This window comes from Falco biarmicus, chromosome 5 (genome assembly GCF_023638135.1).
Source record: "Falco biarmicus isolate bFalBia1 chromosome 5, bFalBia1.pri, whole genome shotgun sequence".
NCBI classification, from domain to species: Eukaryota; Metazoa; Chordata; class Aves; order Falconiformes; family Falconidae; genus Falco; species Falco biarmicus.
Genome location: NC_079292.1, coordinates 92,645,051 through 92,663,325, shown reverse-complemented (window position 1 = coordinate 92,663,325; position 18,275 = coordinate 92,645,051). Strand labels below are relative to the sequence as shown.

Genomic DNA, 18,275 nt, shown 5'->3' with positions numbered 1-18,275 from the left:
AGTGCTATGTCTCTATTTCTATATTTCTATTTCTGTAGAAAATCAGCTTTAGAAAACTTGCGTAAAACTTAGATTAAAATTATGAAAGCTTTATCCTGGTACTTCCAAGGTAAGATCCAAGCACCTTCTGTTAGGTAATACAGTATAGAAACCTTGCTAAACCTAGAATGTGCCATACTCCCATCCTGTTAATAAGCTATTATTTCTTCATTTTCCTTCCCTGCAGGATGGATTTCCATTCTTGTTTCAGGTTTTTGTGTAGACATGTTCCTATGTGTTTGCAGATTAAATTTGACTAAATTAAGAGGCTTTTATCCATTATTGGGAAGTTTCCAGACCTACAGAAAAACAATAGGACTGCCAGTCTTAGTGCTTGCTCTGAATTTAGAATCAAAATCAGCCATTGGTAGCTTATATTACTTTAAGCAATGAAACCGTGGAAGGCAGCATAAAAAATCCATTTTTGTGGCTGTGTTGGATGCGGGGAAAGAGGTATGGGTAATACCTGTAACTGTTAGGGCAGTTTCCAGACAGGTCACATGCCGAGGCTCTTTGCCTTCTCCAGTGCTGAAGCTCTTTGAGTGAGTAATGAGAAGACAATTATTTCAGATGGCCAAAGCTGTCTCTGGACTGATTCTCTTTCATCTGCCAGTCAATCAATTTAATAAGCTACTGTATAGAATAAAATAAGCTGTTTTGGAATTGCAGCTTTCATAATGCATGCTCCGTAAAGCAACAAGACCTGGAGTAGCTACTCCATGTAATAACTTCTCCCTACCATAGCAGCATGAGTTAAATGTAAATAAGCTTGTGTTGTTTCTGGAATCTGAATTAATGAGTTACCTGCTTTTGCCTCTCTCATTTTCCTCCTCTTAGCCTGTCCCCTTGGTTTCTTTAAAATATCTGTGGGAGATGACCCCTGCCATCCGTGCCCTCCGCACAGCCACACTCTGCTGCCAGGTTCCCGTGAGTGTGTGTGTCAGAACCGCTACTACCGATCTGCCTCGGACAATTCTGATGCTCCTTGCACTGGTAAGTATTTGGATGGATTGTTTGAAAGAAAGTTAATGGGAGAGAATGTGCCTGAATGATTCAAGGGAGTTGCAATTCACTGCTTCTCATGACCTGTGAAATAACCCAACACTTGCCTTTCTGCTCCACCAGCTGACTGTGCGGTGTAACTGGTCACTGAAGGCAGATGGAAAGGCAGGAATGTTCCCACGTGCCTTTTACAATGTTGGTGCGGTGGTGAAGCTGTGTTTTGAGAATACTGCAGTGTTGCAATACTAGATGCTCAGAAGTGAAAAAATGTCAAATTTTAGATGACTCATGCAACCTTAAATTAGTCCATTGCAAGTACGCATAAGCTACAACTCCTAATGAGAAAATAATATACTAATTTCTCATGATATGCTAAACTCATTTCATACACGGGGTAAACATTGTTCATTGAAGGAGATAACCATTATTTTCTTCCCTTTATAACTGAAAGTGTGAAGATATATTTACTACACAAAATTTGAATTCTGCTTATTTTATTTATGGGAAAATAATTAATTTTTCATGGACTTTTCTGTGGTTCTCATCAGTTATGACTTTTCACAGTCATTGATTATGCATATTAATTGGTCAGGTAAGAATTATTAGGTGTAGAAGATGACATAAAGTTAGTGATTAACACTCAAAAATACAGTTTGAATAATATATCAAACTTTACCTTTGAACTTCATGGAAGTGAAAGGGGAAAAAACTAAGTTCCTAAAGCATCTTGCAAACTCTATGGCTCTGAAGTTAAACACTCAGAAATTAGGAAATGCGATTGTCATTTTTTTCTGTAATCCCTTGCTTACTATACTGCAAAGAATCCATCAAGCAATTTTCGTTTCGCAGGGATTATTTTTCCTGAGAAGTTGTCAATCCTTTGCACTGACTGTGATGAGAATCCTCAAGAAAATCTTGTGTGTAATCATGCAATTAAATACTGTACTGCAATGCAAATGCTGAGTGGCCCAGTTAAAATCACAAAAGAAAATTTAATCCTGACATTTCCTGATGTACAAATACTTCATCTTGCCAGTAATATGTTTTTTAAAGTCTCCTGTGTGCAGATTTCCAGCATAATTATTTTTTTTAACAACACTGGAGATGTGAGTCCCCAGGGAAATACAGCTATTGGAACACTCAGATGCTCCAGCAATGCACGAGATTGCAGCTGGAGCGATCCCCACAGAGACCCAGTCCGCCAGCACGAACAGAGGGTGTCATCCTTTTTATTGATCAGCGTTAGCTTTGCCCATAGTTTTCATCGCTATTTCTGGACCGTAGAGTAATGGTGAGAATGAGGATTCTTGGATCCCGTTACAGCCTTCTGAGGGAAATGTTCTTTAAATCATGTTCCCCTTGCCCCCCCCCCCGCCACTGAGCTTGGCCTCTGTCCCTGCCCTTCCAGGCTTGCCCAGTTTGTGTCTGTGTCTGTGTCTGTGCCTGGGCTTAGCAGAGCGACGCTGCTGCTTATTTTTACCTGCCTCAGCTTTTCACTTCCCAGCTCCAGTGCTTGCCTCGTTCTCACCCGCCTGCCATCTGCTCACCCTCTGCGCTTGCCGCCTCCTCTTCGCTGTCCCTGTGCTAGCAGGGGAAGTGTTGGATGCACAGGATGGGCAGGTTTTCAGCGGTCAGAGTTTGCTGCCGATGCCATTCAGGAATCTGAAGGGCAGCAGGAATTAGGGAAACTGGCCTTCAGTTCCCGCAATAGGTGGAACAGGCTAGCTGAAGGCTGAGAGAGTTCGGAGGTACTTGGTGCCAAAGGAGAGAATTAGAGGTCTCAGTAGAGGCAAATCTTTACTAAGGTCATGCAAAATTTTAAATTTCAAAGCCTTGGAATTTCTTTTAGGGTATTCTTGGCTATTCTTTTAGGGAAAAGTAAAAGTCACAGCCTTGAAGCAAAGACCCTTTCTGTTAATATTGTTTCTCTAAGATGCGATAGTACGTTTGCTCCTTTGTGTCTGGACTATGTCTTCCTGAGCCTTGTTCAGAGGGACAACTAGAGAAGAGTAAGAATGAGAAGAAAAAGCGACTTGTTCTGTTCTCTTCCCTGTTTTGTCTTCACCTCTCCCACCCCCACCCCCAATCCCCCCATCCTCCTTTCATGGGGATTTTGATCTTCTGTTCTGTCCCGTAGGCATCCCCTCTGCTCCTCGCGACCTTAGCTATGAAATCGTGGGCTCCACCGTGCTCCTGACCTGGCGCCTCCCCAGGGACCTGGGTGGCCGCAAGGACGTTTTCTTCAACGTTGTCTGCAAGGTGTGCCCGGCCGGGTCCTCGGGGCCCTGCGTGCGCTGTGGGGACAGTGTGCAGTTCGAGCCACGCCAGGTGGGCCTGACAGAGAGTCGTGTGCAAGTCTCCAACCTCTTGGCCCGTGTGCAGTACACCTTTGAGATCCAAGCTGTCAACTTGGTGACAGAGTTGAGTTCAGAAGCACCCCACTATGCCACCATCAACGTTAGCACCAGCCAGTCAGGTGAGAAGACCCCCAAAATTTCCACTTCAGTGTCTCATTTGATTTGCTTTTATCTTTTTAGTCCTGGAGCTTTGTCTTCTTGTGTGTTGTGCCCTTTTTCATTTTGCCCTGCTAGTTCCATGGTTTCACTTCTGCCCTCCTTGTTCCTGCTTTCTCTTGGCAGAAAAACTGAGTTAGCAGCTAGTGTGGTTGCATATGGAGAAGAGTTGTTGGGACAGAAGCTGCCCTGGAGAAGACAGCAGTGGGGGATGCAGTTTTGTGGGTCAAAGTATGTTGCTTCATTGTATGAGGCAGGGGACACTTGGATCTTGACGGGGATTTTGTGAGCATCAGCTTGCCACAGCAGCTTTTAGAGAGCATTTCTTCAATTCCTCTTCACCTTCTCTACCTCCTACTCCATTTCATCTTCTTATACTTCAGCCAGTCCTTCTAGCATTTGTCACACCTTCACCTTTTTTTTGTGTCTCTGTTTTGAGACACTCTGTTTTTCCATCCTTTCTTGTTCTCACACACCACCTTTCATTCTTCTCATTTCAGTTCATACTCTAGTGCATTGCAACAAGTGGTATTTAGTATTTCATCAAATCTATCCACCTTTGCCCTATTGCATATCGAAGTAAGGAAGTGGAAAACAGAGACAGATAGGCACTGTCTAAAAATGAAGATGCAGTTAAAGATACAGATAGGTGCTGTATGACAAGAGGGAATGTACAAAACAATATTTACTCATCACCTAATTATTCATGACCCTGGGATGGCATGTATTAGTGCTGTGCAGTCCTGTGGGTCATAAAAGGGTATGAAAACCACGTTTTTTATGATTCCTGGAGAGGTGTTAAATGGAATTCTGAAAAAGAATCCAGAAGGGGATCACTATTCCTATTTTACTGAAATTGCTCTTGGTTCTTCTGCATGCTATATATTTTCTTCTACCTTGTTCTTGCCTTTTTAGCCTCCCTGTTCTGACAAATGCTTTTGAAATATCATTCTCCTGTCAATAGGAAACAAAATATGTTAATTTTTTTTTGCCTTTTACATGGTAGAAATATTAAAATGTGTTGTGCAGTTATATCAAAGGTGTCATGATCCTTGTAACTAGGATCTAAACTGCAGGGATGACTAAACTAAAATACTAGTGGCTTGTGTGGGTTGTCAAAGGAAGGGGAGACATTAAAGTGTTGAAGAGTAGGTCAGACTCGGGAATAGCATACAGAAGGCTTATATATATATGGAGAGAAATGGGAGAACACCCATGGCATGTACACCGCAAGTAATTTCCTACTGTTAACAGGTGCCAGGGGTTTGATGTCGGTTCCTTCCCTTTGAAATGTTACCTGACAGGCACCAAGTAGCAGAGCCCATGCAGGGTAACCCTCCCGTCTAAGAGACTGGCTGCAGATGGTGATTAGTTTTTGTTTACAGTCAATCATATAGCTGGGTAATTTGTGTAGTAGTTCCAGGCAGCTTCTTTGGCTTCTGCTGGAGACAGGTAGGTGTTCTATTAACATCCCAAAGAAATCTCCTTCGTGCTTCTCATCTCAGCCTTCATCTATATTTGAGATAATTTAGTTGAGTAGCTACTTCCTTTGCCTGCCTGGAATCACCAAATCTACCCTCTTCTTTTGCTTCGTTTTGACTGTTCTGCCCTCTCCTGTTCCTCCGGATGTCTCTGGGTGTCTCTGTTGGGTGCGTTGGGTATGTTGGGTGTCTCTAAGGTGTCTCTCCTGTGCACTGAAGCGGTTTCAGGGAGACCAACTTTCTTAAACAGCAATGTGTGCTGAGTGGCTTCTTTTTGTGTTCGGTTTGTGTTTTTTTCCCTTGCTCTTCCTCGAGATCATTATAAGTGAGCTTGAGATGAGCTGCCCTCGATTTGTAGTGACAGCTCATACTAACAAGGCCCTGCTTCCCCTGTCACATGGCCCGTCTCATACATACCCCCTCCCTTCAATCCCTTCAGCAGGTTTTCGCTTTAGCATGGCTTATTGTTGTTGTTGGTGGTGGTGTTAAACCAATTATTATTATTATTATTATTATACAAGCAGAGATGGACATTTCAGGAGCTTATGTTCTGAAAGAGACAAAGAAGGGACAGGAAAGCATGAAGGGTATAAAAAAAGCAAACGGGAGAAAGACAAGCTTTCATGATAAATGGCTGTAGCCAAAAAAAATAAATTCTCTCCATTGAATTAAAGGTGACCAAAGAAAGATGTTCCAGCTGTGGCAGTTTCTGAATATTCAGCTTACTCATACATCAGTCAGAGTTTTCTCACTTCTTCCAGTTGCCGATCCAAATAATCCTTCTCCCCACTGTCTGCCCCTTTGTTAGAGGTACCGTAGGCAATATTCTGTGCTGGAACATTTCTACTGTTTTCTCTTTCTTTTTCCTGTGCTCCTATTCACTTTCCCACTGTTCATCTGAGTTTCCTTACTCCTAACAGTCTGCTAGCCCTGGCTTCAAAGTATGATAGGATCCTTTGGTCACACAGCCACGTTTCCCTGTGGTAGCCTGATGATGGTGTTCCTACGGTTTGCTGACTTTGTGTCTGAAGACAGAATAAGAAGGGCTGGCACTGGAAAATATCCTTTAATGTAGTAAGACTTATTAACCTTCTATAGCAAAAAGCATCTGAAACCTGTTTGGACAGTAATAACAAAACCTTTCTGGATAGTAATAGTATGACATGCAAATACAATATGCAAGTTGCCAGAAGGAAAATCTGTCCAAAGATGAGGCAAGAGAGAAGGGAATTACTTCCAGATCAGGTCTGAAGTGCTGAGGGTGATTACCTAAAGAAGTGTCAAGATACACAGAAAGATGTCGGGAGGCAATTCCAGATAGCATCAGCTGCGTGAGGAAAGGCTATTATGTCATTGTAGTGGGGTTACACTTCACAGAAGGGAACTTGACCAAAGAAAGCAAAGAACTTAAAATCCAACTGTATTATTAAAAATATATATATATATAATTAAACTGACTAAAAATTTAAACACTATTTTAATATCTTTAAGTGTACTTATCAGGGTAAACAAATACTATTTTCACGTCTCAGGACTGAAGTCAGGTTTTCATTTAAAGGATTCTGAAAAGACTCTCTGTGCACAGCTGTAACTACCTCTCCATCTTTTTTTCCTACACCTTCCACTGAAGCATGTAGTAATGTCTGTTGCCAGAGACATGCTACTGAACTTATTCATTCAGGCAGTTGTTACATACCTAGAAGAAATAAAGACAGCAGAGACTCAGATGTTGGAGGAAATCCACGTAGACTGTTAAAAGTGAGTAGATTTGTTTTTAACTGAATCCATACATAATGAGAGCTAATGGAGATATGTGAGGATAAAGGTTATGTGACCAGGTTGCCTTGTACCTGTGAAAAGATATGTAGCAGCCTTCTGCATCAGTTGGATTCAGAGCGGTGAGACCTGGTAATACCAGAAATCTATAGAACTGCAGAAATGAAATCTGAAGGCTTGTGTAAGAGGCTGAATGGGGACAAGGACAGTTATGGGTAGTGCCAGGAAATTTAGGAGGACCTGACAGAAGATTTTCAGGTGAAATGGTGTGAGAAGAAAAAAGGAACCAAATGCCAAATATGATTACGGGATTATGAAGGAAAGTGGATGAGTTGCTTGAAGATGTTTTTTTTCCAGAGAGAGATGGAGTCCAGTAGGCTTAGTAGGCAAGACCAAGGACACAGGCAAGGCATTTTCTTGATCAAAACAGGAAAGGAATAAAAAGAGAGCTGCCAAAAACTACTTAGGACCGTGTTTTGCCAGGCTAAAACCAGCAGGTAAAGCAAGTGGAGTGTGAGCTCTCTGTTCATTGTCCTCTGAATGAACTACATCAGTTTTCAAAGTAACAAGCTGTTTGCTTATTTATGATCTAACTGCTAACCCTAAGCACTCGTCAAAGGTCCTTAAGAATTTAACTGTATTTGTTTTTTCTTACATAGGAAAAATGAAAACGCTCTTAAGATTTAATTTTTCCCTCAGTGACATCTGTTGTCACTAAGGGAAAAATTGAAGGAAGAATTCCCTGGGTCCTCCTTCTTGCCCTTCCTGAAGATAGAAGTGACATTTGCTTTCCTCTAGTCCTCAGGCACCTCTCATGGTCACCATGATCATTCGAAGATTATCAAGAATGGCCTTAAAATGACATCAGCCAGCTCCGTGATGGGTGCATCCCATCAGGGCCCATGGAATTATCTGGGTCTGGTTTGCCTAAACATTCTCTCACCTGATCTTCCACCAGGAAGATCTTCCTTGCTCCAGGCTTGCTGTCTGTCTCTGGGACCTGGAGTTCCTAAAGGCTGGTGTTGCTAGTACAGAGGGTTGCGTTGTGAAGACGAGATTCAGTACCTCAGCCTTTTCCATGTCCTGTGTCACCAGGCCCCCTGTGCCACCCGGCAGTGGGCCCACATTTTCTGTAGTCTTCCTGTAGCCACTTAGGTACTTAGAGAAGCTCTTGCTTTTGACATCCCTTGCCAGGTGTGATTCCAGGTAGGCGTTGACTTTTCTAACCATGTCCCTGCATGCTTGAACAGCACCTCTGTGTTCCTCCCAGGTGGCCTGATCCTGCTTCTGCCTTCTGCATACTTCCTTTTTATATGCAAGTTTAGCTGGGAGCCCCTTGTTCAAACACACAGGCCTATTGGCATTTTTTGCCTGAATCCCTGATTGTTGGTATGGACCGCTTTTGCACCTGAAGCAGGTAGTCCTTGCACAAGCTAGCTCTTTTGGAGCCACTTTTCCATATAGAGCCTTATCCCATGGGATTCCTCCAAGCAGATCCCTAAAGGGGTCACATCTCTCTGAAGTCCAGTGTTGTGAACTTGCTTTTTGCTCTGCTCGCTCCTCTCAGGATCTTAAACTCCACCATCTCATGGTCATGGCAGCCAAGGCTGCCTTCAACCTTCATGTCACCAATGAGCTCTTCCTTGGTTGTGAGAATGAGGTCCAGCAGGGCATCTGCCCTCATTGCCTCCTTTATTGCTTGGGTCAGGAAGTCACTGATGCTTTCCAGGAACTTCCTGGATTGCTTATGCCCTGCTGTGTTGCTCCTCCAGTAGGTGTTAGGGTGGCTGAAGTCCCCACTGAGGATCAGTGCCTCCAAACACGAGGCTATTTCCAGCCGTCAGCTCTCGGCTCCATTCAGTTTTTCACTTGTAAGCATCTAAGGCCATCGGAGACACCCTGGTGTGGCCAAGACATCTGCCTACTCGGGGCTAGCAGATATGACAGGAACAGTAGAAGACCCAGCAGCTACTGGAATGCCATCTGGATGACAGAGAGAATCAATACCAGGGGCCTCTCAAATTTATGGGCAACTGAATGGCTCCTTGGGTCTTTGCTGTAGAGTGGGCTGAATTGGTTCCACATATTGTCTTGACTGGGGATGGGATTCAGCTGTCTGTCATGGGTATCTGCATGGGATTGGGACTGAATGTCACATACTAGGGACGTTCATGGTCTTCTGAGAATGGCACTTGGCTGTGCGCTGTGTGTGTGGATTGCCACACAGTAGTCTGCACCTCCTTCACATTCCTTTCTTACCTACTATTGATTTGGGATTGTTAGGCTTGCAGACGTTATGTTGCTGGTCTGGGCTGGTAACACAGACAAGGACATCAGCTTTACCAGAAAACAGCAGAAACTTTTCAAACATTAGCAACTGAGACAATGTATCATTTTTGAGGTACTCAAAATATCTTTAAATCCACCTCAGTGTGGATACCCGGGTATGTTTGTCCTGCTAGGTAGAAGAGTTGCAACTGACAGCCCACAAAAATAGGATCTGGGAGCCGTATTTAACTGATGTTTGGACTGCTTTACAGCTTTAGTTATGTTTTATATGTGCAAGAATTTTCCATACTTCTGCTATTTTATAAATAGTATACAAAAAGCAGTCCTTTTTCAGTTTTCCTTAGGGGTCTAATCTCACAACATGTTGTTTGCTCTCAGTGCATTTGAAATGGGATGGGATGGAACGGAATGGAATGGAATAGAATAGAATAGAACAATTCAGTTGGAAGGGTCCTACAATGATTCTCTAGTCCAACTGCCCAGATTAGATTGAAGTGCACCCTGTTCTTTCAGCTGTCATTAGATAGAGGCCTAGCATGTCTCCATTTATAAACTCCATGTGAAAAGAGCAAAACTAATGAAAGTGACAAGTCAATATAGAACTGGACACTTGTATAAATGCAACAAGCTTTAAAAGCAGTGCTCTTTTATAAACATTTTTAATAGTCATGATGCATACAAACTAAAATACTCATCTAGCACTTCTGTGGCAGCAGAGGTATGGTAGTTTGAGTGTTGTCTTAAGACATACAACCTTGAACTTTGTATTTCCTAATATATTAACACTGGGAGAGTAACTTTGTCTCATGTTTCTGACAGGAAATACATACTTACTCCACCCACAAATACATTCACATTTCACATCACCTTAGTCAGAAATTTTTCAAAGGTGAAATCTATATATCTCTTTTTACTTGAAGTGGTGGGACAGCTCCGTGGCCAGTGTTTCATATGTTTTGTCCTTAAAAAAGGGGCAAATACATTTATCAAAATCTGAACTCTGACATAGAGAGGTAGGTTAAAGACAACTTGTCTTGCGTTGATTTGTAGTTATTTTTATTACTGAACATTTGTACTGGTTTAGGCTTTTGCCTTAAGTAGTATCTGCTTATTAGGTATGTATCACTGAAATAGCTATTTTTAATGAGCCGACTGCATTATTCTGAACATCCCTCCTGTCTTATCCTCAGTGATGGAACTACCTGGGCAATAGGGACATTCTAGACTACTGTGGTGCATGGTCAAGAGATACACACACCGTAACTCTGGGTAAAGCTGCTCCAGTGATATTTTTTTTTCTTCTTAAGTTTCCCAATACCTGTAATTCCACTATCTGCATGCTGCCCGTCTGAGTAAGAGCACCTTTTATCATCATTGCTCTGGTGCAGATTTTGCTGTGCTTACACATACTGTGCTCAGTGCCAGCCCAGGTCTTTGCACCGGAGGCAAAAGATAACCTGTTGATGGGTAGCTGAAAATGGATAGCACATATTACCATCAGAATGGGTACGTTTTGACTATGATGCAGGTCAAATGTGGCTATTTGAGTATTCTTTCCAGGTAGGGGGAAAATTGTGCATTGGAAAGAAATGAGAAAAGTGGGAAGAATAACTGATGGTGGTGGGAAGGAGAGGAATGCAGAGAGGTGGGAGGGCAGGAATGGAGGGGAAATCTAACTCCAGCCATTCTGCAAAATCTTCATTCAAAACGGGAAGGAAGCAGCTCTTCCCTGGCAGGAAAGCTCTGTATTTAGGTTTGCACCTCTCGCTGTGTATGTTTTATGTCCTAGCAGAAGGAATTTGAACTTATTGCAACGTTAAAATGTAGCGGAATCTGTCTTGATGGAAGGTTAACTGATCAGTTACCCCATTCTCCTCCCATTATCATTTGAATACAGTGTTACTCATTTGTAACTCTTAAATGCTACCTATGGTACTGGTTATTTACTGCTGTCTTCCATCCTTGCGGCAACTTTGTCATTAGCAGGTGAAGTGATTGTGCAATCCTCTTTGAAAGACCAGCAATACAAGGAGTAAGGATGAAAGCATTTGGTTGTTTATACTCCTACATTTTTGTTTCATTTACACTTGTAAGTGGTTCCCACTTGCTTGAGCTGTTTGGAGCCCATTTGTATTCTTTCAGAATAATTTTATCTTGTTACTAAAAATTGTACTTTTACCTTTTTAGCAGCTAATGAGGGAAGAAAATGCTATTCTGCAATTTTTGATCATTTGTCTCTACCTCATTCCTCGCATCAAGGAAGTTTGTTGTGTAAAACTGGTGGAGTTAGGCTGCAGCTTGTCATTGGCATGCTTTTCCTGGAAAATTTAAATGTTGCTGAAGACATCACTTGCATTAGGAAAATGAGGGTTCCCTTGCTGCGTACCTGAAGGTTTCTTGGCAACATGACATTTTGCTTGCAAAGAGGAAGCAAAACTTGAGAAGACTTTTGTGGACAGACAATTGGCAGGCTGAAAGAGCCTCTTCCAATTGTACTGAAACTTTTGCTTGAAAATCTCTTCCTAGAAAGAAACTCATATTCTTTTGTCTTTTGCACGAACCTGGAGAACATGCATGTGTATGTGTGTGTGTACATACAAATTCATGGATGTCTTTTGTAGAAGTTTTCATTCTCCAGAAAGCTTCACATGCAAGTGCCTTTAACAACCATACATCTTTATTCCTGTTCTGAGGCTGTTTTTTGAACTAACTACTTCAGGAAAGGGCCTGCAATATATTAAGTAGGTGTTTTGTACTTCTGTTGTCTTCAGAATATGTGAATGGTGCCTCAAGGAGTACAAAAAAATGAAAAGCATTACTACCCCAAATAGTAGCTTGGATTGTTTCTCCTTGTAATCTAATATTAGTTCCATGAACAGTGTTTGAAATGATTAATTGTATTATCTTCAGGCTAATATTTTGTTTCCTTCCCACTGATTTAATGAGTTTCAGGTTAGTGTGAAGTAAGGGAAGTTACACAACTCTCAAAGCCTGGAACTGAACTTCAAACTTTTAGAATAGCCAATCAAAAGATTTCTAAAATTGGTAGACACAAGTTCTTGCTTGCTTTCTGTTTTATGTTCGTGCTTCCAAAGCCATCTTTTATGTTTGATGTCCAGATCCTTGCTTTCTACATAAGGGAAGTTGACATTTTCCCACAGTAATTAATATCTGACACAGACTATAAACACTTGATATCATAATGGAATCAAGAGAGTTAACATCTCTATCTGGGTAGTGTACCAGGCTGGCCGCCTGTTTACCAAATGACAGAAACTTAGCAAGCTACTTAAGAGCAGACAGAAAAACTATATGTGAAGCTTCCACATGTGTACACTTAACCGTGACCTTTAGGTGCTGGTTCCAGACAGCAGTGCTTTGTTAGAAGCCCATGCAGACGGGACTGCTGTGGTTCTGTGGCCTGCAGAAGGACTGAGAGCCTCAAATGCAGTGGTAGTTTGGACATTTGGGCAATAGCCTTGACTGGGATTGGCTTGAGATCCTAGACCTAGTCTGAACACAAGGCTGCATATTAGGCTGTGAAAATGAAATGCTTTCAGTTGCTATGATCTGCAGCTGAGCTGGCACCACTGAACTGAGGAATGTGTCAAAATCTGTTCCTTAACGCATCAGTCGTCAGTCTCCATCTTCTGGTTTGCAGCTGTGACCTGGTAGTGAATGACCTCCATTACTCCGATAGCCTTACCTGATATTTTTCCCCAGACAAACAATGATAATCTGGGCAAGAAGCAGAACAGAGGTAGTGTGCTCTGCTTTTGCTCTGACTGCTGTCTCATTGTTTGTCCAAGTGTGATCCTAGAATGAGGCAGTGGCACTGAACACCTTGTCATCTTGCATGTTAAAATTGCAAATCTGGCGATCAGAATAATGTTCCAGCTACAGTGTAGAGCATTCCATAATTCCTGTGCATGATCAGTTGGTTGCGGATTTCTTAATTTTCTTTCTGTCCAAGTTGTCAGTGACTGTATCTCCTAGCAGATTAGAATTGTGCCTGGATTTCTTCCGGTTATTTTATGACATGCTTCATAATTCAAATTGAGGGAAATTAAAGGAGGCGCTCACCTACCTTATTAACTCATCATAATATTAATCAATTATAGTTCATTGTTAAGCTTATCCCTTTGCAATCTCTCCTTCCTGTCTATTCCAGTCCCCTCTGCCGTCCCCATGATGCATCAGGTGAGTCGCACTACCAACAGTATCACGCTGTCATGGCCTCAGCCAGACCAGCCCAATGGGATCATCCTGGATTACCAGCTGCGCTACTTTGACAAGGTGAGCAGAAAGTGAGGCAGTGCTGATTGTCACATAGCTGTTATGCACAAGAGGACAGGGTAGCCTTCTGTCTAGGAGATGCACCCCTGGATTCAGATGAATAAGATGGAGAAAAAACGCTTCAATGATGAACAAAGAGCAAGCTGTAGCAAAACCAGATGTTCATAATATACACTTTGTCTAACATCAGTCCATCTGCGTTTCCCAACTTGGAACCACCTAGGGACAACTGTGGCTAACAACATAATAAGTTTAGCACCAGCTGATACAGGTAACAGTGGAAGGAACTGAAGTTCCCAAATCTGTCTACTGGAATTGGGCTCACTGCAACATTCTGTTGTGTGTTTGTGGAGGGAAGTCCTGTGTCCCCATTTATGCCTGGACAGTCATCTCTAAGACATTTTGGGTGGATTAATGCACTACTCCATGCACTAAGTGACAGATGTCTGTTACCTGTTTCTGTCCTGGAATTACAGGATGGCAAGTACAAAGTTGCTCTCCGTTCACAACTTCCATGACTCCTAATCCAACTGGTTTGAGAAGGGGTACATAGGGCTGTTCAGACAAGCTCTCATTCTGATCTTTCACATAAATATTTTTGCAGGATCGTGTGAGGCTATTTTTTCTGTAGCAGTAAAAGGGCCTGCTATTTGTAATAATATGTCTAACAGCTTCCTGGATACAGCATTACATGTGTTTTTGCTCTGGATTCTCCTAGAATATGTGAGTTTGGAGCGGGTAGAAAACACATTTTCAGGACAGGCTAGGACTTTTTAAATGGATATGCTTAGCAAGGAACCATGGAACAAGGTAATTTTGTCTCTCACTCTTGTTTAGGTCAGAATTGAGGGTCTTTGGCAGAGCTCTGTGGGAAGCCCAGGCCCATGGGAACAAAAAGCAGCAGTGAGGAACAAATAGTGTGTGAGGAAGTCAGGTCTGGAATAGCGGTTGTGGTTGGGAGGCTCTGTAACCGGTTCAGAGAATACTGGGCTGGCATGGAAACTAGCATTCCTCGTTGAGGAGAGCAAGCGATATGTGCAGAAGTCTTACATTCCTTTTTGGCCACTGACATTCACAGGCAGAAGATGAGGATAATTCATTCACCTTGACTAGTGAAACCAACATGGCCACCATATCAAACCTGAGCCCAGGCAAGATCTATGCCTTCCAAGTACGAGCTAGAACAGCAGTGGGCTATGGCCCGTACAGTGGAAAGATGTATTTCCAGACCTTAATGGGAGGTAAGTGCTACTATTTTGTACTCAGATCTGCACATGAGCATCTTTCACTTGCATGTGTTCCTGACTGTGTTAGATTATCCTCTGGAGGACTGCTACCAGACACTCCTACCCAACTTGTATTTCTGTGTATCGTAATTTGTGTACGCAGATCTGGTCACTCAGAGAAGCTCCATGCTGTCAAGAGTGTATTGATTACACTGCCACCGTATTCCCCACCCCAGTCCTTATGGGCTCTGCATCCCCCAACCAGCAGGAGCAGAGTGTGCAGGCAGAACTCTCTTTAAGAGGGTGTTCACAGTACATAGCACTATACCCTGCTGTAGTTTGGAATCCACCTGCCGCAGGAAATCGTAGAGCTGAATGCTCTGTGAAAGCCTTAAAGACAGATGGGACACAGGACATATACCCAGGAGGTTGCCTTCCAGCAGCACCACCATCTGTTCGTGTAGGGAGCAACATGCCTTGTGATATTCTTTGGTCTGGGTCAGAGGAAGTCCCGTAGGTCACCTATGAGCTAAGTTAATAGGGGACAGTGGGATCAAAACCCAGGTGTAGAGCTAGCCTATACTTACGTGGCTGGGCAGGTGGCAGTGGAACGAAGGAAAGAAATGTGGATTTGGGGGGAGCACTGCCTTTTCAGAAGTAGGAAGGCAGGCACTGGAGTAGCACAGTGACTGAAAGGTAAAGGAATAACCAAGTTGGACATTTGGGTCTGCCAGGACTAGCCTGGGAAGCATAATGGCTGGCAGGGATGGAATTATGGCTGAGACAGTAGAAGGGAAACTAACAGTTCCTGTCCTCTGCATTTGTGTATGTGTGTGCATGTGTCTTCCTCGCTAGGGGAGCGCTCGGAGATGGTACAAGACCGACTGCCACTTATCGTGGGCTCAGCGCTTGGTGGTCTAGCCTTCTTGGTAATTGCTGCCATTGCCATCCTTGCCATCATCTTCAAGAGGTGAATTCCTTGACCTGCTCATGTGCACTGCAGACAGTGGAACTATCTTTCCCCTGCTACATAACCCCGTCCCAAGGGAAACAGCCTGATCTACATTTATCCAGATGTCCTTGAGATGCCACTTTCTAATTAAGGAAAGATCCTGCCCCATTACTCCTATCTGAGGAGCCTTTCCTTTGGTAAACAGCTCATGTACTTAGCTGATGTTTGGCAAGTCAGCAATATGAACACAAGGGAAACATTTTAAAGCTGGTGCTTGGAAGGTATTTAAATGCATCACAGTAAAGAAGGGACTGTAAATCACATTTTAGGCATCAAGCGGAGAATGAAGCAATGTGGTGAAGGAGGACTAGTGGAGTAAGTATTTAGATCCACTTACTTAGAAGTTAGGTACCTTCTTAGAAAGAAGATTAAACACCCTTTAACCAAAGACCAAGCTGAAGAATAATATCTGTACAACCCCAATGGTTCCGTGGAACACTGACTCGTAAAATACAGGCTAAAAAAAGCAATTACCATTTTCCATTTTGGAAAGAAAAAAAGGGCTGATAAGACAATGTAGAGGTAGTCTGTTACGGCAAAAAAAGGAGGACAGAAGTTTTAAAGAGAAAGAGAGAAAAGTAAGGGTCACGTTTTGTAGAAGCACAAAAATAAACAATGGGGGTTTTGTTATCTGTTGAAAAGGAACAGTCATTGCCCACTCCTTGAATTTGTTGAGGTTTGAACTTAATCCCCTAGATTATCAGTAATGGATTTCTGTATCCTTGCGCTACTCTGCCTCTGCACAAGAGGGACTTTTTAGCTTTTTCTACTGACTAAAAAAATGTACAAACTACTTAACTTTAGAAAGTGACATCTAGTTTAGTTTTCTTTTTTGTTGTCTTCCCTTTTCTACATTTGTTTTCTCCTTCTGTGTATGTTCTCTTCTAATATTTTTCCTCTGGAAAGAAAAGAATTATCAAACACTGTTATATTTACATTGTTGCCTCCTTTTGTAGCTTTGAACTGTTAAAAATATAATTTCTTGTTACATCTGGAAATATGATATTATGTGCACAACTCAATAAAGCATATATTTTTCTAAAAACAATAAACCAAACCCAGAATAAATTGATATCAAAACTGTGTTGGGGAAAGACATTAATGGGTTTCTGAAAAATGTATCTGCATAAAAGGAAATATTGTAAAAAATAGATTCATTTATACTTGAAGGATCATATGCAATAAGTAGACAATTATTCAGAAGTGGAGATACCAAATTTCTACTTTAAATTTGTCCTTTTTAAGAAAAGTAAGTTTGAAGATGTAGGATATGAGGAATGCCACATGAAATGACTAGTTCTTTAAAAGGTTGAATATATGTAGAGTCAAATGATACAATTTTAACTTGTTTCTGCACATTCTTGGTACACATTTTCCAGGCAATATAGTATGAAACATCTATTTTAGCTAATCACTGGATTTTTTTTTTTGTGATGGGAAACCATTAATCTGTCAGATAACCTATAAAAAAAAACCCATGCATGCAGACCTGACTTTCAGATGCAATAGCAGAGTTAGAGTTCTTAGCTATAGGCCCTCAGCAAAGCCAGTCTCTTTCCGCACAGAACAGATTTGGAAGGTAGAACTGCCTGTGTTTTTGCAATCTTAGCAGAATTTAAAGAGATAAGCCTGACAAGTATAGATAATACAGTTACCTATCAGAATGACAGAATTAATTATGTGGATAAAGAAAAGCAGCAAATGTCTCGTGATACTCTTTTTTTCAGATGCTAATTGAGTTATTGGCTAGAAGGTCTTGTGCCAAGACAGCAAAGCATACGAGTTGGCACAAATCCATGCACAGAGCAGGCATACTACAGGGTACCACGGGTTTGATTTACAATCTGGTCTAATTCATATCATTTAGAAAAGATCATAAGCTAGCATGAATTGTACATTTTTGGAAAAAAATATAAGCACTATTGGGAACAAAGGAAGCAACTTGAAAATGTGTTTAGAGCAAACCAAGAGTAGGATGAAACAGAATATCTAGATCATGTGGGGAAAAAGTGCTTGAATCACACACATTTAAGAGGAGAATGAAATATGAGAAATGCCTATGCTGAGAAGGACCTATGCTTACTGGAAATTAGATACATATATGCAGTACATATTACAATAATAAAGACCATACCTGTTTTGATCTGCACATGCAAAAATCACATCATGGGACAGATTTCTGTCCATCTGGCTCTGTGTGGTTGGTTTTGTGTACTGTGCTTATGAAAAGAATAGTCAAAGTAAATGCTGTCGAAAGACCAGGAAGAAGAATAGAAAACTAATCTTTGGGGGAAATTTACACAAATTAAACTTTAGCGTAAATGGCTTTTGGAAATTTTTTTACAAACTTAAAAAGCATCACAGGAGATGGCTTAGATTAATATTTAAAAGAATAATTTGTCATAATTAAATGAAATTAAAATGCAAATTTAGCCTGAATAGCAAGAAAATGTCCAAGACAGTAATGTTTGTTTTTCAGGTTAGTGCTGGTGGCCCTATCATTTGTCATATCTAAAGTGGGGATGCAAACAAACAGTGGTGTAAAAGCTACCACACAAAAAACCAAGCATGCACTGCTTACCAAGAGATGGGCAGGATCTTAACACCCATCTTCTATCCCTAAATTCAAGGACTCTTTGAG

General features: G+C 41.8%; 1 protein-coding gene across 5 annotated transcripts in view; it reads left to right on the top strand.

Moving 5' to 3' along the window:
- The window catches only part of LOC130150004 (ephrin type-B receptor 5), a 94,233-nt gene that overhangs the window by 57,715 nt on the left and 18,243 nt on the right, over window positions 1-18,275 (top strand). For all 5 annotated transcript variants that reach the window (XM_056340425.1, XM_056340424.1, XM_056340422.1 and 2 more), the window contains 5 exons: window positions 877-1,032; window positions 3,179-3,517; window positions 13,272-13,396; window positions 14,475-14,637; window positions 15,478-15,592. In XM_056340425.1, coding sequence (XP_056196400.1) covers window positions 877-1,032; window positions 3,179-3,517; window positions 13,272-13,396; window positions 14,475-14,637; window positions 15,478-15,592 — 898 coding nt within the window. The remainder of the gene's footprint in view (window positions 1-876; window positions 1,033-3,178; window positions 3,518-13,271; window positions 13,397-14,474; window positions 14,638-15,477; window positions 15,593-18,275) is intronic.